At 46.1% G+C, this 26,685-nt stretch overlaps 6 protein-coding genes across 6 annotated transcripts; 4 read left to right on the top strand and 2 right to left on the bottom strand.

The window, feature by feature from the left end:
• On the top strand, nucleotides 1-1,178 carry GL218_04784 (uncharacterized protein; the record flags this gene model as incomplete). The annotated part of the gene is made up of 3 exons (XM_033581407.1): nucleotides 1-184; nucleotides 243-364; nucleotides 432-1,178. The coding sequence occupies 3 exons, from the start codon at nucleotides 1-3 to the stop codon at nucleotides 1,176-1,178; spliced, it is 1,053 nt and encodes a 350-aa protein (XP_033435558.1).
• A 3,034-nt stretch (nucleotides 1,179-4,212) lies between these two features.
• On the bottom strand, nucleotides 4,213-7,492 carry GL218_04783 (uncharacterized protein; the record flags this gene model as incomplete). Its single annotated transcript, XM_033581406.1, has 4 exons — nucleotides 4,213-4,296; nucleotides 4,407-5,599; nucleotides 5,657-6,095; nucleotides 6,152-7,492. 4 exons carry the CDS (start codon nucleotides 7,490-7,492, stop codon nucleotides 4,213-4,215), a joined length of 3,057 nt encoding a protein of 1,018 aa, XP_033435698.1.
• Nucleotides 7,493-9,594: 2,102 nt separating this feature from the next.
• Nucleotides 9,595-12,525, top strand: GL218_04782 (Cleavage factor two protein 2; the record flags this gene model as incomplete). The annotated part of the gene is made up of 2 exons (XM_033581405.1): nucleotides 9,595-9,740; nucleotides 9,813-12,525. 2 exons carry the CDS (start codon nucleotides 9,595-9,597, stop codon nucleotides 12,523-12,525), a joined length of 2,859 nt encoding a protein of 952 aa, XP_033435699.1.
• A 1,213-nt stretch (nucleotides 12,526-13,738) lies between these two features.
• On the top strand, nucleotides 13,739-14,842 carry GL218_04781 (uncharacterized protein; the record flags this gene model as incomplete). Its single annotated transcript, XM_033581404.1, has 2 exons — nucleotides 13,739-14,510; nucleotides 14,616-14,842. The coding sequence occupies 2 exons, from the start codon at nucleotides 13,739-13,741 to the stop codon at nucleotides 14,840-14,842; spliced, it is 999 nt and encodes a 332-aa protein (XP_033435700.1).
• A 618-nt stretch (nucleotides 14,843-15,460) lies between these two features.
• Nucleotides 15,461-17,153, top strand: GL218_04780 (Plastidal glycolate/glycerate translocator 1, chloroplastic; the record flags this gene model as incomplete). The annotated part of the gene is made up of 4 exons (XM_033581403.1): nucleotides 15,461-15,625; nucleotides 15,686-15,797; nucleotides 15,858-16,862; nucleotides 16,963-17,153. 4 exons carry the CDS (start codon nucleotides 15,461-15,463, stop codon nucleotides 17,151-17,153), a joined length of 1,473 nt encoding a protein of 490 aa, XP_033435701.1.
• A 6,580-nt stretch (nucleotides 17,154-23,733) lies between these two features.
• On the bottom strand, nucleotides 23,734-26,572 carry GL218_04779 (Grainyhead-like protein 2 like protein; the record flags this gene model as incomplete). The annotated part of the gene is made up of 3 exons (XM_033581402.1): nucleotides 23,734-25,972; nucleotides 26,232-26,387; nucleotides 26,559-26,572. 3 exons carry the CDS (start codon nucleotides 26,570-26,572, stop codon nucleotides 23,734-23,736), a joined length of 2,409 nt encoding a protein of 802 aa, XP_033435432.1.
• Between the last annotated feature and the right edge of the window lie 113 nt (nucleotides 26,573-26,685).

Genomic DNA, 26,685 nt, shown 5'->3' with positions numbered 1-26,685 from the left:
ATGCCTTCTTCAAAACCTAAGCCTTCCGAAGTTGCGGCGGAAACGAAGCGACATTACATCCCGGTCATAAGAGCGGAATACGCCCGCCAATGGCCAACCCGTTCGTATCTGTTCCAACAGCCGCTGGCGCAGATTCCGCTCCAGAGCTCAATCAGCGGCTTTTCTCCATCCCCTCCGGAATTTTGTACATATAACCTTGCCGTGAATACTATTTACACACCCTACTCTAACATACTATCTAGATGTTTGCTCAGGGGATCCCGTCGACTTTGCCATTGACTGGAAAGAAAAGGTAAACATTCGAATACCATTTATATGCGCGGCAAATGACAAGAGAGCTGGTGGTGACTGGGAGACCGGCGTAGTGAGTTTTTCCACTTTTATATAACTACAGCGGCTACGATTTACTTATAGGCTCACCTCTTATGTAGGTGGGATACGAAGAGCGCCTCTGTAGACGCAGTAACCTCTCAGCAACGCTTAGCACTCCTGGTCCCGGATCTGACGTCGAAAGTAACTACCCAATCCCGTCCGAAGGTGGTATCTATTCTGAGTTTGTCGTGGTATTCCGTGGACCACACGACCAATACAAGAAGCTAGACCAATGGTACGACCTTCCGGTAGTCTCGATGCCAGCGGCGCGCTGGCCCAAGCTGAGCCACGGAGGTTCTAAATATGCATTTCCTCTGGAGCGCGAAATGGTCAGGAACAAGATCCGCGCCGCCCTGCGTATCTGCGTCTATTATGAACACCGGACCGTCGTGATAGGCGACTTCGGTCTAGGTAACGGTCACCGCAACCCACCACAGGAGCTTGCCGAGCTTTGGCGCGAAGTGTTTCTCTACGACCCAGATATTCGTGGCCGGTTTGACTACGTCGCCTTCGTGTTTGAGGACCAGTACCAAAGCACCGCGAAACTGATCCTTGATGATATTGCCAAGAAAAGCAGGGGCAGCAGTAGTCACGGGCACAGCCATAGTCACAGTCACAGTCACAGTCACCATTCTAGTAGCTCCAAGAGCAAGTCGAAAGCATCCTCTAGCTCCAGCTCTAGTAGCAGCTCTACGTCGGCGCCAAGCGACTTCGAGATATTCTCGCGCGTCTTCGACCCCAGCGAGATCCAGAGTGTCATGAGCCGACCGGATCCCCGATACGGGATTTCTATGCTTACATCGTGAAGATGAAGGAAGAAGTTCTAACATGTGCGGGACGTTGAGTCCTCGTACGTCATTACACAGCGTCGAGTGTTATACGAACCCGTGTGGATGGATTCAACCCGACGATCCGGTCGGTATACCGGGACTTTTTAAGTCAGTTCATCAATTCAAGGGCTGGGAAATTTTGATTATTTAGGTATCTTTGGAATTGAGTAGTTGGGTGTGATTCGCGATTCGCGATTCTTTGGATATAAAGAGTAAAGGGCCGGTCGTCATGTTAATTTTTTGTGTATTCTAGTCACTTACGCCATGTTCTCTGATTCTATCACATAATGATATATCATAATATCATCTTGAACAATCTCTTATTATCTATTACGAGATATCATGTATTGCAGTTAGGTACTGATATTTTCTAGTACTAGTGTCATCAGGGCTGCAATTTTATTTTATTTCGATAACTTGGAACGTCAGTTAACATTTTGTAATATATCAGATACTGTACTAGATGCATACGCATATAGCTCTAGAAAGGAAAAGACTCGCTTCCGTTATTAGGAGCAAGTCGATCTTCTTACGTTTTCAGCCGTGAATATCTTCATGTGATAACAGGATCGGCTAACTCCGATTGAATCGCGATCTAAGCCACTTAACAATCATAGACATGCAGCACGCAATAATTATCTACTGTGAAGCTCGAGTCACACGGATATTACACCAGTTCAAAATGTGGTAGCTATTTACAATACCGGAACTTGATTCTGTAGGTGAAGCTCGGAGTAACTGACGCCACATATACTACCCTGTAAACCCTGATCATATATCATTTTTAACTATCATGTAAGCAAACGCCAAACTCGCATGGGAGTAAGACCGGTGTAGGTGTGGGGGTACTGAGAGAACGTTTTCTTTTTTCTTTTTCGACGTTGGCCGGGTCTGGGCTCTCGTCATGGAGCCGTCAAAACAGAATCATGAGGCTTATATGGCGTGCGGCTAGAACTGCCTCAAGGGCCCGGAATACTTAAATTCTGACCGGCCTCTCAAGATAATATCAGACCATGCATGCATAAGGTATGTATATGAGAATGAAGGAAAAGGAAAATTACCTAAATAAGTATCTAGGTATGAGAATAAAACATAAGTGACTAAAGGTATAGCTCGGGATCTACCTTGATGATATCGTAATATGATGTATACGCAGCCACTGGACGTCCGGCCATGGAATATGCATATCCGGTACTGTTACATTTACGCCATTTACGGGGAGCATCGGGCGTCGACCCTAAAGAGCACAGCGTTAATTTCATATGCAGCCTACCTAGCATCCTAGCCCTCGCTCGAATGTCTTTCCTTCCTATATTAGGTCTAGGACAATGCGCCCAGACGTTTCCCGGTCTGAGATAGGCGAGGCCGATCCTATTGTATTCTACCTATGTAGGTTGAGCCTCGCCCATACAATCTTTACTCCTCCGGGTTGTAAGCATGTTCTAGCCATTTAAGAGATTAATAAGCATTATAGAATCCTAAAGATACCTACCTATACGTTAGTTGTAAGGCGGCAAGGGGTCAAGTAATCATAGCAGGCTTTGAGAGTTGGAGTTGCAAACAGGCACGCGCATTTCCGGATGCTCGCATTTATTTACATACTGGAGAATTTCGAAGGCGGTTTTTGATTGGAGCCTAGCATGCATAGCGGTTTAATCAGCACGCGCGATATTGGTTACTACAACTTAGACTTCTCCGAATGTATGTCTGATAAATCCTGTGCGTTCCCGAGTCCCAGAGCTATAGTTCGGATCCAAGCGCAAGGCACCGAAACATCTGGTTTCTGGTTACGCCATAAAGAAAATTGGGTAGTTACTTGCGATGGGAAGTAAACTTGAGACTTTTCTCAAGTTCTAGAAGGCGAAGGAACATTACGAGCAGCTGACTCGGTATATACGGCGTTTTGACTTATACGATTTATATAATAGAACGGCAACACACAAATGATAATGCGGCTAGGTTATTGCCTATCGACGGAATGGTCTTGAAGATCATGTACATAATAGGGGTCTAGAACAATTAATGCGGCTTATAATAAGTCACGTCTCATATTATCAAGAGATTCGATACCATTAAGCATAGTAGGTCTATAGAGCTAGATAGTATCCGATTTAATAAGATCACTAGTGCTAATAAGAAGAAACATATGCTACTATAGATGTGATTAGTAGATGTGTGAAGCTGGCTGAAGTGTGCCAAGTCATCTGCAGTCCAAAGTTCTCTTTTAATCACCTAGTACGAGGCGTGATGCGGTCTATGTGAAGCCCACTCCTTTGCGATTATGCATATCTCGACGCATACTGATATTGTGGCTGGCTGCACATTAAATGACTATGACTACTGCAAAACTGCCCCGTACTAACTTGGGTGATTTTAACTTGTCAATTTCCAACTCTTAGGGGATAATCGCGAGAATGCATTGTCTTAAAAATCGTATGCAATGGAAGTGTAATTCAATAATATCCGTGGAGTAACATCCTGGACGTACAAACGGGGCTCACGGCCGTTACAAGCCATTGGGACGGGCTGAGGTAAGTCGGCTATTTTCAGATGTCTCGGATTGTACATCCGCTGGGTTGTTTGCTTGGCTGTGGTCACAGGCGAGATGCAGGGAGTTTCGGCCGAAGTAAGATTCTTCTCATCCTCACTAGGAAAGACGCACATGTGTTTTTCATGAAATGGTTTTGAGGAAAATAAAAAAGCGGTGACCTAGAGATTGGCATGTCTTGCTCGGGGAGGTTAGGTGACACGGATTTACATCGAAATCACAACAAAGTCAACTTGGAGAATAAGCTCGTCGTATGGTAGAGGCTTGATGCCGTCCCCATATTGTGAAAAGCATGACCTGATGCCGATGCGGTGTAACCTAAAAGCCGAAATACTCGTATGCACTCTAGGTATTAGAGTCGATTCCTTTTCAAGGTCTCGGTCTAAGGTTAGGAATACATTTCAATGTTGGGCCCTTGGGTTCAAACCTATCTGTACACGTAACTGCTGAAATAGGGGTATTCTACCAATACTGCGGCCTCAACCCTTGAAACGTCGACGCTAGAGAAGTATGATCATCGCCCTCCTTTCGTCTTTGCCCAGCCAACTACATCGAGCAATGTTAGTGAATGTCCTCCATCCACTTCTAAAGCACCAGCTAATTCCACCAGAACCTTCAGCCTATCGTATTGCGAAGGGAATAATAAATTAACTTACCTCAAGTTGTACGCCCTTATGTATATGTACTAACCAGTCTACATAACTCTGCGCTTCGTTGTTCCGATCTTCAATTAACATTCTTGCAAACTCATACTCGGCTCCATCAATTCCTTGTCTGGCTAGCTGAATCGTCAGCGCCTTGGAACCGCGCATGACTTTGAGGAATTCGATTATGTTCCGGACCTGGGCGTTCAGGTGTGTCTGTAGGACTGGTATTGAAGAGCTATACGGGTCGAGTTGACTGAGGCTATCCTTGCCCTCTCCGAAGAGGTCTACTAGTAGATTGGGTGATGTCTGAGAATGGAACCATAATAAACATTGCTGCCCATTATCCACCAAGTATACGCCGCCCGGCTCGACTCGGCTGAAAGATGTACGAACGGCTGGCGGAACCTTTAAATAGCCTGTTTGTTCGTCGGGAAATCCATCCTCCGGGTTCAGGTTATGAATGGGTATCATTCTAGGATATAGGTAGAGACTGAGCTCCGGAGCACCTATTGACCTAATCATGCGCATTTCATGTACCCTTCGGTCAGATGTTTCGTTGCCCCCCTTGAATGCTCGGCATTTAAGAAGCCCAAGCATGTACATTGAGAACTCCTTAAGCTTCTCCGGCATAACAAGTTGACCGGGAGGATGCGATTGGGATGAAAAATTCTTGCGATACCCTGCTAATATATCAATGGTTTTCTCTGTTAATCCTAGTCTTATATCTTTGAGGGTGCTAGAAGTCGAGGCGAGTTTAGAAGCAGCGTCCTTAGCAAGAATCGTGTAGACAGCATCTTGGTCTACAAACTTCATGCACTCTCGCGGGTTGTCGCTAACGCTAGCGATCACGTTGGAGCACCTTACTCGTCGTTGGCCTGATGCGGTTGTATACAACAAGGCAGATTGGAAATGGGCATCAAGCTTCGAATCAAGCTTTCCATCGTAGCCAAACGTTACACCTACAGCTTTGTCGGCATCTATTACGCCTATTTCGAGATCAGCTCCGAAGGTATGCTGTATGAAGTTGCCATGGTACGCGGAGATTTGAAGACCATTGGAGCACCGGACTTTCATCAACGCTTGATAACCTGTTTCCCTTGTGACGGTGTGCTTGATTTCAAGGGAGAGCTTGGTATTATCGCGACCGGCCACGAAGTTGGGATAGTAAAACGTCTCTCCGCCTGTCGTAGATGAGACATGGCCTTGGGTGCGTCGTTAGCTACAATGATGATGGAATCATGTCTTGTGTGTAGACTTACCAATGGTAGCTACGTCCAAATATCCACCCGATGGAGCAGCCAAAAAGAAGTCAACACCAACTCCAGCAGCAACCATCTTCTCTGCAGCTTTCTTCCACGCGGGATGCTCGGTAGAGAAAAGTTTCTTATCTATTTCACCACCAGGATACTTCCCGTCGTCTCTCATAAAAAGTCGTCCGGGGCCCCATGTAGGTAAAGCCGACAACGAACATACAATCTTGCCTCCGGTCTTTTCCAGCGCAGCTAAGCATGATGTTAATGTTGGCAGTAAGGCGGGTTCTGGATTTTTAATATCTGCAAACAGAGTCGGTAATCGCGTAAGCAACGACGTGATAACAGCTCTAGATTCATATGGGTCAACGAAGAGCCCGTCACTAAGCGGAACAAATGGATCCTCGATATCGGGCATGATTATCATCTGTGCCTGTTCTAGAGCGGGCTAATTGATTGTCAGGGATACTTCTTATGAACAAGTTAGTTGGATTAGGCACTCACATTGCAATTGTAGAAATGTATGTCCTTGTCATATGTGACAAATCCGACCTTTGCACCAGCTGGGATCCGCCGTTTCGGCTCACCGCTCTCATCTGTCTCATCATTCTCTTCTGAAGTATAGAGCGCGGCAAGAATGCCTTCACAAAAAGCCTCTAAAAAGCCCTTATTATAAGATTCCTGGGTAACGTCAATCGCAAATAGCCAGTGGAGACCTGTCGGCTCTTTCGTCCAGTACTCCTTAGGTACCAAAAATTCGACTGTTCCCTTTGTCAACTCGGGTCGCTGATCCCGATCCACTCTCACGCCCTGAGGTGTAGTCGCGCAAAAATATTCCGAAGGTGTATCATTTGGGTATGTGCATAGATTGCACACGAATTTACTGCCCCCTGAGCGAAACATCATGAAAGGGTTGATATAGGCACGGCATCTATGACACCTTGGTGGTCCCACATCACCAAAATCGAGTACAGGGACTTCCATTTCACCAGGCTGAAGGCGAGCTAGTGGTTGCAAGACGAGACCTAGAGGCAACCCAGTACTTTTTAGGCCTTCCGTGTTGGCTGGGATATTATTCATCGTCAATCGAGTAAATTTGGGCGAGGAATTGCCTTGGTCATAGGCAACGAAGGAGACAGTAGCTGGAGGAGGCACATGACGCTCAAACGTTGGATACACATTGCTTAGGTAGTGTTGTTGTGCCACGTCCCTGGAAGCTGGTACACTGGGAATGTCGTCTGCCGAGACTTGTCCTCCACCCGATGCTGGTACGAATGTAGGCGCATGGCCCGGATCTATCTGACTATTTCTCGCAGCATATTCGGCAGGAGTCGCTGGGACTGCGGGGTGGAAAGGAGCGTTGACGGGCGCTGGGAATTGGTTTGGCGAAAGGGGTTGGCCAATAAACTGGTTACCAGCTTGTATAGATGGATCTGCGTTCAAGAAAGCTGTAGCTTGTGTCCCTGCTGGTGGTATACCATTATATGCCTGAGAAGAGCCAACCGGCGCCTCGACAGAGTGGAAGGCGTGCCGGTCCTTCTTCTTTCTCCTTGCCGTATGCTGACCGTCTCCCAAAGACATGCCAGCCATTTGCGAGGCGAGGCCTGCATCTTGCGGAGGCGCGAACCCAGGCGTACCAGGTGTACCAGGAACAGGCGGTGGGGGATTTCCATAATACTGCTGACTTTGGGGTGCGGGAGAGCCGTAGGCGGCGCCTTGTTGGTAGGGATTCTGAGCAATGGGCGGCTGAAATTGAGGAGGGGCGGGTTGACTCGTTCTATTGGGGTCATTGGGATCAAGCTGCTCACCCTGCCCCAATGCGTGATACATGGAGTAATCAGCCATGATGGAGGAGAACAGCTAGATGTCTAACCGGGTATTTCTTCGTAGACCAGATTATTATGTAGGTAATTTAATTCGGTATACCTCGTCGCATACGGGTATTTCGAGATGTAGTATGGTTCAGTTCGGGGTTCGGCAAATCATGAAGATCGGAAATGTTCCATGGTATCTTGTATATAGGAGATAACGCGTAGCTTTTAGCTTTTAGCTTTTAGCCTTTAGTTGTAGTTATAAATCTGGTGAGGCGATTGACAATATAAGGCCAAGTAAACAGGAAAAGCAAGCTGTTAGTTAGTTAGTTAGGAATCCGTTTGCAACCTTCTGTCCCGTCTCTTTTTATTCTTATGATCACAGTTGGAATTGACATATGAAATCGAAGCCAAGATAGGATGGCGCATGGAATATGGAACGGAGCCAGGGGCCATATATGGATGGATGGATGGATGGATGGATTGAATTATTGAATTATGGAATTATGGAATTGACACGATAACATTCCGGTGATTTTCCGATCATTTTTCTCGCTTTGGCTGTTTTTAGCTGCTTTAGCTTCTGTCATCCTCTATCATCTGCCCCACAGATCCCATACCCCACCTACCTAAAAGAGGCTTTACTATATTTAGGTATGATACACATAGATGTTAGTGGTCTATGCACTTAATCAAATCGTCTTTAGTACAACTGTATAATGTTTGTATCACACGAGTTGAAGGTTAATAAATTTAAGTTGTACTGTTTTTAATACCTACATATTATTAAACATTATAGGTACTAACGAAGCAATTTTGACATGTTTAACTTTTATGTAATTGTTAGACATTTTCAATAATTTTGCTCACATAATACAACAAACTTAGGTAGAGAGGCATATTTGATCATAGCTAAGTAGTCTTTGACTCACCTATCTGATTCAATTATCATATATCACGCTTTACTTAAGTAATCCTCCTTAAAAATTATGGACTACGATACGAGCTTTAGTGTGTATGATGAAGCAGTCAGGTTAGATTCGAAATTGACCAAATATATAAGTGCTCTTGTCTAATAGCAATTTCTGAAATCATTCTCTCATCAAACAAACCAATAAAACTCGAAAGTTAACTTTTTAAACTACTAGTTAAACTTATTCATCTTATACCAATCATGACATCCCCTAGCGAAACCCTGCTGACTAAGTTTGAAGTCTGTCTTTATAAGAAAGATAATATCTCATATGAAGACTTTGTGAAATGGACTACCGAAGTGTATCCTCCGAAAGCAATTCCCATAATAAAAAGGCACGGCATCGTCAAGTGGGCTCAGGTAAGAACATCTATAATTGGATATCTAGACTTGCTTTTAGATATGACAACTTATTGCTAATACGAAGTATTCACTCCCCGAGCTAGACTGTAAACCCACCTGCTTTCCGTGAACCTTTTCGCCAAACTCTAAAAGACATGGGCCGTATAAAATGGACTGTTCCTGACTATGATATTGTCATGTCAGTTTGGTTGCGTAGTATTAATGATATGCTTGACTTGTATAAGGATCCTCTGTGGATTGAGCTCGAAAAAGAGGCAGAGTTACGATATAACATGACTATAGGTCACTTTGTTATCGGCCACGAAATTGTGCAAATCTAAGGAGAAATCTGATTGTGGAATGTGTACTTTTAAATATTATCACTTTAGTAATTAATATATCTCATCTCATTTTTAAAGGTTGTTATAGTATCGAGATTAGGTGAGGTAGGTACCTTTATACCATTTACTTGCCTTAGGTACCTAGGTACTTAAACTACCTAATGCCTGCTATACATTAGGTACATAGGTACTTGGACGTGACAGGCGTGACTAATTCGACGCGTACCTGCACAAAATGGGCAATGAGCTGAACCTTAGCGGCTGCTTAGATAATACGAATAATTAACTTTGGTAGTTACCGCGAATTCAATTTGAAGCATTCCAATCTTCCTTTGTACCTACAACACCTTTTATTTTCCCCGGATTGGCGCAAACTTACATCGCCAATAAATCATCAACCATCCCAAGCACTAGGAGTACTAGGAGTGCTAGGAGTACTAAAGAACCATCTATTAAGTCTCCTAATACGATGACGCAGTCATGTTTACCTTTAGCTCATTACAGGGAGCGCTATCAGAATCAGCCGCGTCGCAATCTATTCTTGAGCTAGATGGAGGTATTAAAGTCTTGGTTGATGTCGGCTGGGATGAGTCCTTTGATGTCGCTAAGCTTAAGGAACTAGAAAAGTATTCTAACCCAGTAGCCTTAATATTATGATAAAATTATTGACTGGATAACTAACATTTTGCTGCTTATAGACAGGTGCCCACGTTATCCCTAATTCTTCTGACGCATGCTACAACAAACCATATTGCCGCTTATGCGCATTGTTGTAAACACTTCCCCCGTTTTACATCCATCCCAGTATATGCGACATCGCCTGTAATCGCTCTAGGTCGCACCCTACTCCAAGATCTTTATGCCTCTACCCCCGTTGCTGCCACCACGATATCTTCTGCTTCTCTCGAAGAGGTCTCGTATGCAGCTCAACAGTCTTCCTCCGACATACTTCTACAAGCTCCCACGCCCGAAGAGATTGCGACATATTTCTCCCTAATACATCCTTTAAAGTACTCCCAACCACACCAACCGCTTGGTTCCCCATTTTCCCCTCCCTTGAACGGCCTGACGATTACGGCGTACAACTCAGGTCGAACCCTTGGAGGCACTATATGGCATATACAGCATGGGTTGGAATCTATTGTGTACGCCGTAGACTGGAATCAAGGACGCGAAAATGTGTTCGCGGGAGCGGCCTGGCTGGGTGGTGCAGGGGGTGGAGGTGCTGAGATTATCGAACAGCTGCGAAAGCCGACTGCTCTGGTATGTAGCAGCAGAGGAGGCGAGAAATCATCTATTGCTGGAGGCCGGAGTAAGCGAGATGAACAATTGTTAAACAAGGTTAAGGCCTGTACTACAAGGGGAGGTACCGTTCTAATACCTATCGACTCGAGCGCCCGCGTCCTAGAGCTGGCCTACCTGATGGACCATGCATGGCGAGCGGACGCGACGACGGGCGATGGCCAGCTAAAATCCGCCAAACTCTACCTTGCAGGACGCAATATTCACAGTACTATGAGATATGCCCGTAGTATGCTCGAATGGATGGATGATGGCATCGTTCGAGAATTCGAAGCCGTAGTCGATGGCTCTAGGCGAGTTAACGGCACAACGGATGGCGCCAAATCTGGTAAAGAAGCTGGCCCATTCGACTTTAGATTCCTGAAACTACTGGACAGAAGTGGTCAAATCGAGAAGGTCTTCGGTGGCGAAACCGACGACAGTTCTACGGCCGGCAGGGTCATCCTCGCAAGCGACTCTACACTCGAATGGGGGTTCTCGAAAGACGTACTGAAACGGATCGCGCAGGACTCGAAAAACATGGTCATCTTAACAGAGTACCCGTCCTTAGCCTCGGAGACACGTCCGTCCTTGGCGAGAAGTCTCTGGGCGTGGTGGAAAGAAAGTCAGGAACGTGCAAGTGAGGTCTCGAATGGTATAGATACGCGCAAGCTCGAATTTACGGACGCAAAAAGGCAACCCTTAGAAGGCAACGATCTCGTCATCTATCAGCAATGGCTTGCACAGCAGCGCCAGCTTCAAACTACTCTTCAGAGTGGAGGGGCCAACGTGCTTGAAGCGACAGGGGATGTAGGCGATGAGGCTTCCGAATCAGAGTCAGAGTCGGAAGATTCCGATAATGAGCAACAGGGCAGGGCTTTGAATGCCGCAACTACGATGGGCCAGGCTAGTAGGAAAAAAGCTGCTCTAACAGACGAAGATCTGGGTATCAACATATTACTAAAAAAGAAGGGCGTCTATGATTTTGACATAAGAAATAAAAAGGGTCGAGATAGAATGTTTCCACACCCAGTCCGTCGAAAGCGTGCTGACGACTATGGGGAGCTTATTCGACCGGAAGATTTCCTAAGGGCAGAAGAAAGGGACGATAACGATGGCCAGGACCAGGCACATATGGGAAGAGATGAAGAAGAGGAGAGACTTGGAAAGAAGCGGAAGTGGGACAACGCTACGACTTCTGGCAAAAACCAGGGTTCCGGTCCATCTAAAAGACCACACTTTACTCGTAACATTACCGATGAGTTCGAACCAGCATTATCCGATGGTCTTGTCGAAGACGAACTTGATGGGATTCCCGACGATCCAGACGAAACAAACTTGGGCCCGTCGAAACTGGTATTGACAACGGAGACCGTTGCTATCAAGTTAGAAGTCGAGTTCATTGACCTTAGTGGTATTCATGACAAGCGAAGCTTGCACATGCTGATTCCTCTAATCCAACCTCGTAAACTTATTCTCATTGGTGGAAATGAAGGAGAAACCTTGACATTGGCTTCAGATTGTAAGAAGCTATTAGCCGAAGGTTCCGTTAGTATCTATACGCCAAACGTGGGCACGGCCATCGATGCGAGCGTTGACACGAATGCTTGGGTGGTGAAATTGGCCCCCTCACTTGTAAAACAACTTAAGTGGCAGAACGTTCGTGGATTAAGCATTGCGACAGTCACAGGACGACTACTTGCAATACATAAGGAATTGGCTATACGCCACGACGAGGAAGCCGCGAACAAGCGCCTGAAAACTGAGGACTCGACGGAACCTCCAGTCGAAGTAGTGGAGGAAGAAGTTGTCGAGCCTACACTTGACGTTCTTCCCACCAACATGGCGTCGGCGACACGGTCCGTTGCCCAGCCTTTACACGTAGGAGACTTGCGACTGGCGGATCTGAGAAAGGCTATGCAGCAGTCGGGTCATACGGCAGAGTTCAGGGGCGAAGGCACGTTGTTGGTCGATGGATCGGTAGTCGTGCGGAAGACTACGGCAGGTCGGATTGACGTGGAAAGTATCGGTCTCCCGACAGATGGTGGCCCCGCTACCCAGCTTGGTGGCACTTTCTACGCCGTAAAGAAGACTATCTACGAGAGCTTAGCCGTGGTTGCCGGTGCTTAATCCATCAGGGGTATCGCCGGATTTTAATGGACGTCACATGTATGACTATCTTGTAGGACTAAATACAACAGTCGCGTTATTTAATAGGCGATGGAATAGATTTTTGCGTCCTATTTCTTGTGGTTTAGGATGTAAGCTGCAGTATTTATGCTACGAATTAGTTACTCGTAGTTATTGCAATTTTATTTTTCAAGTGATACGTATCATTGTGAGTACCTACCTAGGGTTTGACATCACGACCTCCTTTTTCCGGGTTATAGTATAGCAAGCTAAGAAACCACATGGAGGTATCTACGTAGGTAGGTATTTTTCCGAGGAGAGATAAGCTATATGTTCTTATTTGAAATCACGAGTTAATGTGATATTTAACGAACTACTAAATTGGTGAGTTGGTATTAAATAGGGGTTGAATGTTCTTGTACTTGATATACCTTCACCTTAAGTACTTAAATCATCTTTTCCTTTCCTATGATCATACGGACCCACTGGTTTGCTTCTACCCAGCAACCTTCCCCAGTTGATGTCTAATTTATCATTCTAATATCACATTATGCATTGGCCACTTACGTTAGGTATCTAAGGTACCTACTTGACCTATGTTGTACTGTCCCTACTGACAGAGAAGGTGTGAAGTTGCTGCCGGCTGCCAATGCTTCATGGCATCTTTCATTGTCTTATTCCAAAATTGCGTATTTACCTACCTAAAGTTAGGTACACATTCAATCCAACGATGTAGTGGAGGTAATTCCTGGTACTTGCAACTGGATTTCACACCTTCTTCCTCTGTGAGATATTTCGCAGTTGCCCTTCCACTCTTTTTACCAGTCATTGCCAGCCTCATCGACTTTTCCCACGTCACCTATATCAAAAGTACCTAGACATCAATTCACATTGATATCTACCCCTTTCCATTTTCTAGGGCACACCTTCATTTGCGCGTTGTGAAGTTTTTTTATTTCACGTTCCTTAGGTACTCTGTTTTTACCTCACAACAACAAGACACTTTGCCTTTCGGCAAATCATTACTCGCGTCTTTTCATACGTATCTCCTAGTATACGTTGCACTTCGTGTCCCGTAAAGGTTCGTACTTTATATCTGCCCATATTTACTATTTATTATAACCTGTGGCAGAGGGATGTCAATCTAACCACCAACCCTAGGTACCGCACTAAACCCCGTCTTCAAGACAGTGACACTCCGGAGTCAGCAACAATGTCGCTCCCGGCGTTCCAGAAGTACGAAGAACTTGTTCCTGAGCTGAAGCTTGAGATCTGGCGCCAGGCCTCGCTTTCTCCCGGTGTCCATCACTTCAAAGTCAGGCCCTGGATAGGTACGCGGGGAGCCGATCTTAACGTTCAAAGGGTTGATATCACTCCGGCCGGTCAGGCAGACTCTGATCCCTCGGTATGGAGAGCTCGTATTAGAATTGCTAAGGCCGATAAATACTCATGGGATGTCGTGAAGAAACTTCTAAAAGGGGCGTCAACCAAGGAAATCTGGCGTCCCCAGCGCGGAAATTATTCCGGCGCTGTAATTGACTGTGATCGTGATCTTGTCTGCGTCCGATTTCATGGTCTCATTTCCAACCCGTATATTGGAAACTTCGGTGACTTCGACAAGCTGGCGGGCATCAGACGCGTCGCGGTCGAGTACAGGAAGAATTGGAGGCCTTCCATCATGTACAATTGGCCCCAACCGATTTTCCAGTGTCTATGTCATAACACAACCCACGACATTACAGCAGTCTGTCCTAAAGCTTTCGAAGACTTCATCCCCTACTTTCCGGATATCGACGTCTTCTACTTCATGGTCAAACTGACTAGCCAAACCATCATTCCTCCCCCTCCTGTCCCAAAAGGAAAGAAGCGAAGTCGACAGGGAGTCATTAAGGAAGATGACCAGCAACCCGAGCCCGCACCGGCAGAATCACCAACACGAGGAAAGGTTGCTCAAGTGACTTCAGAGACCTTCACCAAGTTCCGAGGTAGGTGCTTAGGTCTCTTCATAGGTACCTTACGTTGAAGAACAAAGCTAGAGTCTTATTATCTTACGTATAGAAAATGTGCTAATATACCTGTGTAATGTGCAGATATTGCAGAACGGAACAAACTCGACACTTTCGAGGATAGGGTGTATACTTACTGCGAGGCGCGAGAAGCTGACACGTCGTGTCTTCTCATGCACGAGGAAATATGGAAAGTCTTCAGCGAGTTGAAGGGTCTTTGGAAACTTGCCAAGACGAAATTACCGCCTCCTTACCCAGTCAGAGAACCCGAACTTAAAGTCCTGGTCTACACCGAATTGAAGAAGAGATAGCTGTTGTTTAAGTATAAGGGTCTGTAGGAAACAGAACTCTAGGCAAATCTTTCACGATAAATTGTGACCATAGATAGGGACGTATGGATGAGCCTCGTTGGCATCTGGCATATAACATTTCCGAACCGGTAGTCCAAAACAAATCAAAGCAAAGCCATGATAGGCCATCATCCAGGGGAGGCCGAGATCGGCGGTGAGAAAAGGAAATAAATGTGGCTTAGCTAGTTATTTGATAGATAGATCATCCCCAAAAGAACAATAAAAATGCCTCGGTCATCCGAGTTTACTTTAGGTACCTAACATAACATAACATAACATATAACAACGAATGAGTCTTAGAATAACTAATTCCAAAATACCTAACCTTTTCCTTCTCAACCTTCTTTTTATATTATAATTTAATAATATCTTCATCATGTCAGTCCAACGTGAACGGATTGTAAATGATTTACTACCCGCCCTACAGCTTGTATGATCTTCGTAAATCTTCCTCTAATTACTTAACTAATGTGAGTACATTGCTAACTAACAATCGAACGACTTCCCGCACAGGCATTCCGGCATTCCCGGAGCAACATCATACAATCATGGCTTTACGTGCCCTCTGGCATAATATTGATGCTGTTGGCCTGTTTTGGGGTTAATAAGCTATTCGGCCTTGGGTCTGTGCCTTTCCCGTCGTCGGTGGCGTGTCTCATTATCCTTTTTGCGGCCCTGCTGCTGTCCGAGCAGCTTCTCGGTGAGCACCGGACAAAGCGCATCGTTGCTACCATCGAGGTTCCGGTAACTCTGACGCGCTACTCTTTTTTTGTGGATAACCTCATATGCTGACATTTCACCTAGGGCGGCTGGGCACTGCGATGGATAAACGTCTTGTTTACGCCTTCTTTCGTTTTACTACCCCTGAGCCCGGCGATAGGGGGGATTGAGGTCCTCAAGATAATTGCAATCTTTGGTGGGTGGCCACAAATAAACCTCGGGGCTTACCAAGATCCAATCTACTAACTCTACTTAGTTATCGGGTTCCTCGTGATGATGGCTCTCGCCGCCTATATGACCCGGGCCTTACAGCTTATGCTCGGGTCTTCAAAGCGGGCTATGACGGAGCGAGCAGAGGAGCTTAGCCCCGATAGCGAAGAAATACCTATGACAACAACCCCAGTACACGGAGGTCATTCAACCCCCCAGTCTGACGAGGTAGACTTACAACGTCCCCTTCCATCACGGGACAACATTCAGGGGCATCAGGCAGACGACTCGCAGTCAAGCCGCACCCTCGTAGACAGCGACACCGACCGTCCCAGCCTACCGCCACAAGCCCCTATACCTCCATCTAGATCAGATCGCTGGGCTGCAATCATCACTACTAGACTGGATCTTCTAATATGGAGCTCAATTTTCCTATTCGTAGGACTCCCCGTCTATTATGCCGCCGGGTACGCGATGCCGATGCACCTAAGCTTCAACATCCTAGCGTACTTCCTAGCAATGTCCCTACCAGAAAACTGGCGACGGTACCTCCACCCCGTGCTCGTATCGTCTCTGCTCACGGTACTAGGCCTCTGGGTCCTTGGTCTTATCAAAGGTGATAGCCTCCCGTCCACGCTTGCAGCGTATAAGACACAGATCGGATACACGGAGCTCTGGAGCGGCATCCACGGGCTCCCGGGGGCTGGCAATTTATTCGCCAGCGTGCTAGACGCGAGTATTATTTCCTTTGCGCTGCCCGTATATCGATATCGGCGTGAGCTGAAGCAGCACTTCGCCTCGATCATTATTCCCAACGTTGCCATCTCCATCGGCTCGCTGTTCGCGTACCCGTATATCTGCTACGCCGTTGGCATCAGCGCTCGGCGGAGTCTTGCTTTTGCGGCCCGCAGTCTCACGCTGGCGCTTGCTGTGCCGGCGACGGCTAACTTGGGAGGTGACTTGAATACCGTAGCGGCATTGGCTATTATGAGTGGGATCGTTGGAGTGCTGGTTGGTGAGCGTATGTTGGCATTGCTTAAGATACCTCAAGGTAAGAACACACGTCCTAGATTTTACGCCTCGTTTTATTTTTTACGTTTATAATCGGGGAATACACGTATTTATGAGTTAAGACTGACCACTTCATACAGACGACTACGTTACCCGCGGTGTGACGATGGGCGCCAATTCGTCTGCCATTGCAGCAGCGCTGCTCCTACGCACCGACCCTCGAGCTGCCGCGCTGTCAATTCTTGCCATGAGCCTATTTGGCACCATCACTGTTCTCTTTACGTCCATACCACCGATAACGGTTGCAATTCAGTCACTAGTACAACTATGATCCTTGGGACAAGATTTATAGTTGGTCTCTTGTTATTACTTTAGATCCTTAGACACAGTTTATAGACGACTCATCTGTTTAGACGTTTTGGTCTCGCCCTGGGTTTATACGAGCTCCGTGAAAGCGTTTGGAATATCCAACGGGTATGTCGGCCACCCTGGTGATTCCTATCGGTGGTCAGTTGACTCTGCTCCTAACGAAGCATGGTCGAATTTTGTTCGTTTAAATTGATTCACTAACTTAATCATCATATACACAATCATATAGAGGGTACTCGAAAATAAATAGAAGCTTATTATATAATATATATAGATTCATCTATCTAGGTTATTATCCCGTAAGTACCTACTCAACCGTCTTTCTAAGTTAACGGCACAGGGGCTTGGTTTCATAATAACAATCCTTATATCTGGTGAGCTGACTCACATGCAGCTTAATCTTTTTGCAATTATATCATTTTCGTAAATTAAAGTTATAGATTATCAAAGTTGGCAAAATATTTTAAAGGTAAAAAAGGAGAAGTACATAGACATCGCCTAGTTGGTACACTACATCTTGTGGTATATCTGATACCTGTTATTCTACAACTCTAAATACTATTATGATAGGCGTAGGAAAACTTATTTTGCTATTATATATTCCATTTGATCTAAGAACTCATTACCAGAACATATATTTTAACGAAGGTCATACCTTAATTGAAGGCAGATTACCTCTAGATACGGCAATGATTTGATACCTCTCCTAATCACTACCAGCTTCATATAACAGCGAGCCTAACGAACAGCCTAGCGAACCGCCAAGACCTTAGAATAACAAAGCGCGATTCAGCTCGGATACACATTAAACTCATAATCCACTTAACTATCGAATTCCGGTGCTGTATCTACATAAATATTAACTAATTAAGTTAAAACCAACTTGCAGCATATTTCGTACGTCTAAAGCCTCCGTCATCATTGATGGAGTTGCTGATAGCCCCTCCAGAGCTGTCTAGAGGTATATAATAAACCATGTATGACGTCACACGTTGAATTTACAAATATATCCCGACTTACCCGAAGACTGATTCTAACTTACGTACCGGATATAATTAAGGGGATATCCTTATTTGACTAAAGCGAATATAAAATAGAGCGTCGTTACGTACTCTTTGCTTTCGTGGCATGCATAAGGCACCAGTAGGCGGGCTTCACACCCGTACAAGTAGACCCCCGCGCGTATTAACAACACATAGTTGTATCAAATTAGCTAGATTTCCATCATAGTTACCGGCTAGCAACATCATTAACAGCCATCCTATCATATCGTAATAAGCTCCGAGTATGATGCCACGAGGGCTGAAGACGTAGGTAGATCTATGTATTAGCTCTCCGATATGACATTTAGTGTATTGCAAACTCATGCTCGCTAAACTTAGCTGAGGACCAGCTTCGGACTGATAGGTAAGTGCCGGAGTTCTCTCGGCCATGAGACTATCCGGAAACAGTAACCGGATCGCCGATCTCTGCGGCGTTAGCTCACCGCCGTCAACGCTACCTTACTAGCCACTGTCGTCAGAAGCTGAAGATCCTCGAGCGATATTACCCAGTAAAGTCGACGCCCCGCCCCGGCTTGACATATAGGTGAGGCTTGACCCCAATTCTGCTCGTTGGGCCACGTCCCGACTCTATTTACGTACGTACCGACGTAGTCGTTGTGGCAAGTTGTGGCACCGCTGTCAACTTAGGGACCATGCGTAGAAGTGATTCGTCGTCGGTGAGCGCTCATTAAGGAATAATACTGGATGCAAAACCGTTGTCGGTACACTGGAAGATCTTCCCCCCCTCAACTAATCTACTTAGGAGGTCTGTGGCAAATGCGGATGACTGCCGGATGAGGAAAGTTTTCTGCCTGATAAAGCCCTGTCATTGGCTATTGTAACACCCTGTATCGGTCGGAAAGTCTCTCAGACTTGTGGCTCAGAAGTGGCAACTTTATGTGTCTCAAACAATGATAATCCATCAATACCTACCCTAACACTACCCTGTTGCGTTGAAATGATGTGGCTAGTGATCACAGCGATGCCTGACCTCGTCGCACCAATATCACCCAAAAAGGGAACCACCCCGGGGCGTGATACAATAATATGTGGCTCGTCGTCTTATACTAGGATCATATATCCTTGTGGCGATAGTAAGCTCTAGTGTAGATGTTCTCTTACAATTTCCCTGGGCTGTTGTCAAGCCTCTTTAGGATCATGATTGGTTCCGGAGCTTCTGCCGGTTGTCTAAAGGCGGCCATAGTTCCTGCAGATATTGTAGCGAGCCATCGGTGGCGATCATTAGGCATCATATAAAGTTGCGCCAGATAGACAATCTACTAGTGCTGGGAATGCCTTCGCTTCCGTACTTCGACCTCCCTGGTCAGCTGAAATGAATATCTCTCCGGGTTCTCATTGGATCCAGGCCCGATGAGACATACATATACCATAGATTGCGACACCACGTGGTATAAGGAGGCCTCCGTATGTTGTCTAGATCGGGCTGTTCATGATAGTTTTGTGTAGACATCTTATGTTCCCGGGAAGTCGCATGGGCGTGGAACCACTAGTCGATAACTCCAATACTAGATGGAAGACAACCCGAGGTTTGCGTTATAGCTAGCACGATATGCTTCCAATTTGCCAATGCACTTACTGTCAACCTCTGGGAATAATACAATTGAAAATCCTCCCTTGCTTGCATAGTTTCCGCCACCGGTCGGCTCCGGTATGCTCGATCCGGATTCGCGGGGAGTCCGGGAGTGGTTATCGGGAGTCAAGCCTCCCGTAGGTCTAGAAGGACTGTGGCGAGTGAGCCCCCTGACCGCTGTTGTCGCTGTAAGTACCTATACTTGAACCACTAAACAGGCCATTTTCTCAATAGACGGGGGTCTAGTTCGCAGCGCGTCACAGTTGCATATGCAGGACCCAATGAACCCCAAATCACAGGCTGTAACGGTACTGTATTCTCTTCCCACGCGCTATAATAAATGCTTTTAGCTGCAGCTCCAGGGGTTATGCGTCGGCACCGGATGTACCTATTGAAGTAAACGCTAGCTGATACTTCCGATAATTAAACCCGCTGTAATGCAATGCGATACACTGAAATTACTGAGGATGGCGCTAAAAGTCCCTCTTACTAGGGCCTACATGTAGCTATCGTCTGAACCAATTCTGGTAGGCGGTATTTGAAGACATCAAGTCAGGTAGCGAATAAATATATTGCCTTCATAACTTTGATTGATGTTGATATCAATAAGCTGATTGGCGTCTAGGATTTTGCGATGTGACCACGAATCTCACTTTGAACCAGTTATTTCGTCTGTATGGTCAGTCGCACGGACGATAGGGCACGATGTTGAATTTATTGTTTCGGTTCCCAAGAGTAACACATTAAAGGCGCCGTGTCTAAGATCCAGCGCCATTGGCGTCGTTGGTATTTCTAATTGCTTACCAACCATTCGATCAAGGCGAACCCGCTGGACAGGCTTGAAGTTGGAGAATATGAGTGTAGAGTTGATTGTAGGGTAAATGCTAATGTTAGTCTGTTAGTAGATGCCATAGGGAGACTAATAAGGAGGTATGGTTGAATTCTCCCCGTCTAAGACTACCAGTCTTTCAAAAAGCTCCTAGTATATGTCAACACTATAGCTTCGTAAATATTGATGCGGAGTTCTTAGGGGAAAAGGGGGGGAGAGATCTAGAAGTGAGCTGAGTCTCGTCCCTGCGTGTGTCTTAGAATTCTATCAGCTGTGAACCCAAGTACATAGGTAGTCATTTCGGCTGGGTTGAGATAAGTTAGGTACTTTCACAACCTAATATCTTAGAAGCGCGGGGAGTGGACGACTGTCTTCATCCTAGCAAAGTACCACATACCTGACGGTTAGGTATCACTTGTTCTAATAACTTCGAAGCCTTGTACCATAGGGCATTTAGAGGAACTCCATCTGCTTGGGCACCAGTAGCATAAAGACATCCATCTATACAGCCGCATATCGAGTCGCACACAATAGACTGACTGGACAAGTCTACAGAACGCGCAAACCACTCGCCACAGCAGGGCGAATCTGCACTGCCCCAGTTCAACCCAGACGTCGATCATTATTTGTGGCTTTCGATGCATTGGAATTTATTCCAACGTCAGTTCATTATCGTCGGAAGGCTGTCAGGGATGAGTACTAAACCCGCGATCCACGTCGGAGAAATGGCGTGTATTTGGATAATGAGGCGGTAAGGAAATAAGCGGGCATGAATAATGAGGATATAGCCTTAGAGCCCTTTGATTGGAAAACCGACGGTCCTGCAGATAGTTGATCAGTTGCTCATGTCTGACGAGAAATGACGCTTGTCGCGTCGCCCGGTATCATCATCATCATTATCATCATCACCACCACCACTACCACCACTACCACCATCATCGTCGCTATCATCCCCTTTTTCTTTGTTTCCCTCCTCCGAGATTATTAACCCCACCCGAAAGCAGAAATATTAAAGAGAAGACAGATAATGTTTCCGAGTGAAGAATGCATTAAAAACATAAGATTGCGCCAAAGAAATATTCAGTTGCTAAGCTACTACGACGGAGCGGGGATACGCTTTAAGTTTAAAATGAACGATCCTGTAATTGAGGAGTGGTTGTCAGTGTTTTGTTTCTGGGGAGGATGTTTCGATTTGGGGAAGTAATCCCGGTTCGTTGTTTTAATAGGAGGGGTTAGACGGTAGTGATTGCAGAAGATTACAGATTAGAGAGATGAAAGGATCCAAATCACCTGCAGAGGATAAGACCCGGCGTCTTGGAGCCGGAGTTCCGCGCGCCTTGTGGGGTGCGGACTAAAGGCTCCAGGTACCTTAAAAGCGTAATACTACCTATCAGCCCACTGGAACCATGATATTCGGGGGGGTGCTTGCAGGTAACTGATAGGGTCGCGACTAGGTAAAACCTCGTTGGGCTGATTAGGCGGGCATATTGTTCAAGGTACCTAGATTAGGTACCTAACCTTACAACAATCTGTGTAAACAACCTTAGGTGCATTATGATTGGCACGTAAGGTAACTAGAAGATAGAGGTATCGTCTACCCTTACATTCAACGTTAACATATCAAACATGAAATAGCCTAAGTCTACCTAGGTACGCTAAATTCTAGTTGATCAGGTACTTCTATCAATTCGATATTCATACCGTTCTTTATTACCGCATGATGTTGACAATCTAATAGGTAAACATCTCCGGCTACTAACTTATCACTTACACGAATAACTTGACTGGACGGATATGGCCCTAACAAAAGGTTGTGTTTAGGTACCTAAGCCTGACATGGATATTGTTACATACAGCACGTCTTAATAAGCCTCCCCAAGAGCCCAAAGTGATCTAGACCTCAGCCCTTCCAAATGCAATGTGACCATAGGTAAGGGGGTAACCTTGAAGGTCCCGTCAATTAGAGTTTCCATGATGCCTCAATGCCGGCATAATCGGTTTGATGAAAACACTGTTTTAAGGGGCATCGCCCTAACGTGAGGAGATTCTGCGTAAGGAAATGATACCGCGAAATTAAACATAATACCGATCGAGATCGCCGTCGTAGACAGATTGGCGATTCGAGGGAGATTAAAAGCGTCGTCATCCGGCTAAACTTATTTAGGTAAACAGCATCGAATAAGGCTTTTAGTATCTAAACTAGCCCTATGACAGGGCGAAGAAAAACGATCTGAAAAATACACAGGTTACAAGTCAGATATAGATGATGATAATAATTATAACAATAACAATAACAATAACAATAACAATAATAATAGTAATAGTAATAGTAATAGTAATAGTAATAATATATTTAGTCCTGTTTTGTACATATCCCCCCCAAATTATATAATAACTAATAAAATATTTAACAGCAACGTCGTACAGAGTCCTATAGCATCATCTCTATATTAGGTAAATACCTCCTCATTATCCATAAGCGTCGCAGGATCTGTCGCAGCAAAGAGAAAGTCAAAAAAATTATTATGGTAGGTTGAAAATAGTATAACAGTGAAAATGCAATATTTGTGGAGTAGGCTATAGAAGTCTGCTCCGCATGCAATGTAATTCCCAGCCGTCTTAGTTGACCTGCTAAACCTTCAATATTTCCGAGGTACTCTGGGCTTCAAAAAGCCGCATATATAATATATGATCCAACTGGGTATATTCCATGACCAAGAAATTATGCTCAAGATAGCGTTTTGGCAGCGCCTAAACTCAAATAGATAATACAGGCCGTATCTTCTCTAATGTATATGGCATCATCAGTCTAAAAGACCCGAACGTCGGTCCGTCACAACAGAGGGACCGAGGAGAAACAAAGCTGCCTTTCAAGGGCATGGTATCTTTTGATGTGCCGTTCGAACTCCATATATAATAAATCAAAATTCCGCCGGTTGTTCGTTGGGTATAAATATTCATGTTCGTCAACAAATAAAATGGCGTAGACCGGTTCCAGGATTGTCTTCCTGCCCTAGTGTATAACCATCGAAAGTAATAATAAACTCCACACCATAAAGTCCTTCGATACCCGTAGAAATTAAAAAGTAAGTCGCAGTTCATAGCCTGTTGTTGTACGAAACGCGCTGTGTGTAGAGGCTCTATCACCATCAGGGGCATCGACAGCCATCATCTCCCATTCTCGCTTGGGCTGAGGTACGCTTCGATCGACCTCGGCAACGTCAAGCGTCATATCCTGGCCTTCGGAAACAGCCTGGATCATGTCGTCATCTACTTCTACTTCCAACCCACTCTCGAGGACACGGACAACCCGCACAATAGATGAGGGATCGAGAGTCCACTTAGCTGAAATTCGCGACACAAACTCCGATACTGTTCTCTGGGTTAGGTATATCGCTCGGTGAAGTTCACGTCTCTCGGGCTCGGGTCGATGCCGTCTGGCGACGTAGAAACAGGCGATTGGCTTCACAGGCCTCTCGGTCGGTGGCTTGTATGTTGGATCGACTCCAAGTGCTTCTATCCAACCACTCAAATTCCCTTCGTCATCTGTTTTAGGTACCTTTACTGGCATCTCAGACGCTCTTCTGGAAGCTGATGGCTCCCCACTACTTGGGAAATCGGTCCATTGAGTGGTATTGGCCGATTGTGAATGTAAAGACATAGAACTAGGGGAAGGAGAGACGAGTGAAGAGCCGGCTATCGAACTTCGCGCGCTTCTGATTTGCCACGCAGCGGCGTCTTTGGGGCCGACTTTGGTAAGGTCGGTTGGTTCTCCGGGGAGGCTTACCGGGTGTAAGTCTGGATCGTCTAAATCATCACCGCGCAAGTACAAGATGCTCACAGGTCGCGTGCTTGTGAACATATCCTGTAGTGTTTGGAGTTTGAAGTGTAAGTCATCTTCAAGCGAGGGTCGTGCGTTACCACCGCCTCCGCCCGCGGAGCTAGCTGATGACATTGACCAGGTTCTTTTATGCTTCGGGGCTTTCCCTGGACGTTGGTGATCTTGGCCCTTAACGTGTGAGCCACCACCTCGTTTGCGTTTTCCGAAATCTTTCGCTCCGCTTTCTGCTTGAGAAATCTGTTGCTTGAGTTTGTCAATCGTCTTTTTAACATGCGCAACGTCATTTGAAAGTTTTCTTTCTGCTCCGTGGTCCCTAAATAGCTTTACTTTGCAGTAGCAGATTTCAGACGTCGGGTCTGACAAGGGGGGCGAGTCGGCCGCTGATAAAATGCTCGTCTTGGCACATAGCCTTACTGGAATGCCTTTGACACCCTTAGAATGACTAAAGTCCGTCGAGAGGAAGTTGAAGCGGACCGCGATATTGCACTCCGCGACACCATTAACACCTGGAGTCCAGACGACTGAGAACCCATCAAAGGAAGCCGTCTCAAGTTCGATACGGGTTCGCTTATCATCACCCTCAGCTGGTTGCCCGGCCTCAACATACTCGACTGCCTGCAGCTTCCCGCCCCGCTGATGAGCCTCATTAGTCCCTCGACCTTCTTTCCATAAGCTCCAGCAGACGCCAGGCTTTTGTCGTTGTTGATCGTCTTCGAATGAGATGCGTACGAACGTTCGATATTTTGTGCCAGGTATAATAGGCATACTTGCCGTGGTATCGATTACTGCCAGCGAGTAAGCTTGTCCCTTATTCAGGTACGTCACCGGAATCTCATCCGTGTGTTTTATCATCGCCGTCGGAGCGTTCAGAGTCGAGTGGAAACGGAACTTGTCGGCCGAAGGTGGCAGCAAGTGAGTCATGGGGGCGCCAAATTGTCTATGCTGGAAACTAATCATGTTAGGTGGCGACTGTGAGTGGAATGTCGCACCCATTGAACCTATATGATCCTCGTGACTATCAGAATCGAGAGGCGACCCGTCGTGGTCCATCGTCTCGTAGCCGGTATCCTGGTGTACAAATGATGAAGGTGCGAACGAAGGTTGGGGAGGAGTCGCTTGGATAAACGGGTTGTAAGGCTGTGGGAATTGATGCGGCGGTATGCCGTGATGAAACTGAGTGAGATCCATTAGAGCTGGTCCAGCCTGTATGGCGCCTTCAGTAGTAGGAAGCGACAATGGGGTTCCGAGTCCCATCCCTAAACCCAATGATGGCGTATGCAGGTCGCCTGCTTGCGGGTGGTAAATCGTATTGGTACCGCCGGGTGTAGGTGTGTAATAACCTGGCGGTTGGTTTGCAAATGTGCTGAAGGAGAAAGAATTGGGATCTAGCAACGAAGGGGTAAACCTCCATTCCGCACCCGAAGCCCGCGGTGTAGGATCCTGATCTCGAAACACATCATGACTTGTGCTTTGATGTCTAGAAATATTATCGGGGTTAGCTTTGTCATTTTATTTATTTTACTGGCGTCTTCTACTACCCCCCGGTAGTAGGATCATGCGTTTTAATGCTGAAGTTATAATCGAGCTGGGGGCTACGGAATACCCCGCGCTCAAACTTGTCAAAAGCTCTAAGATGCGCTTGCACCGCCTCACAATCAGACCGCAAGACGCCATCGCGAAGAATAAAAAGGGGAATTTAGGCGTCAGGGGTGAGTCTGAAAGAAATCGCAACATACTGTTCCTGGCCCGGCGGAACAAGAACCGAGTTGTCAGCAGTTACAGTATTTGGCGCCGGCACTCCTGCCACCGAAGACGAGGCTACCGATGTGATCTCAGGAAACTGTTGTCGGAAATTGGCAAGCAATTCATCTCCAGGCTTTTGTGAACTTGTCCTAGATTATGTGTCAGTACGGTTAGCAAAGCGGAACGACGATCAGGAATTATCGCATATAGACATGGAATATGGCAGAAGGCATCAACGAGATGGTGTTGTTTTCGTAACAACCCACCAGATACATGCAAGGGCTAACAGCGGTTGAGGCATGATATTAAGCATAACTTACCTTTGGCGAAACATTTGGAAAAGACTCAAACAGGCGCTGTCGCAAGACAGCCGTGCCGACGGGTTTGCAAAATAAGCCTAAAATGGAATTCTTTTATGGAATTTAATTAATGCTCGAGCAGAGGCAT

Source organism: Daldinia childiae (assembly GCF_008694065.1).
Source record: "Daldinia childiae strain JS-1345 chromosome Unknown Scaffold4, whole genome shotgun sequence".
In the NCBI taxonomy this organism is placed as follows: Eukaryota; Fungi; Ascomycota; class Sordariomycetes; order Xylariales; family Hypoxylaceae; genus Daldinia; species Daldinia childiae.
This window is presented reverse-complemented; position numbering and strand designations above follow the sequence as displayed.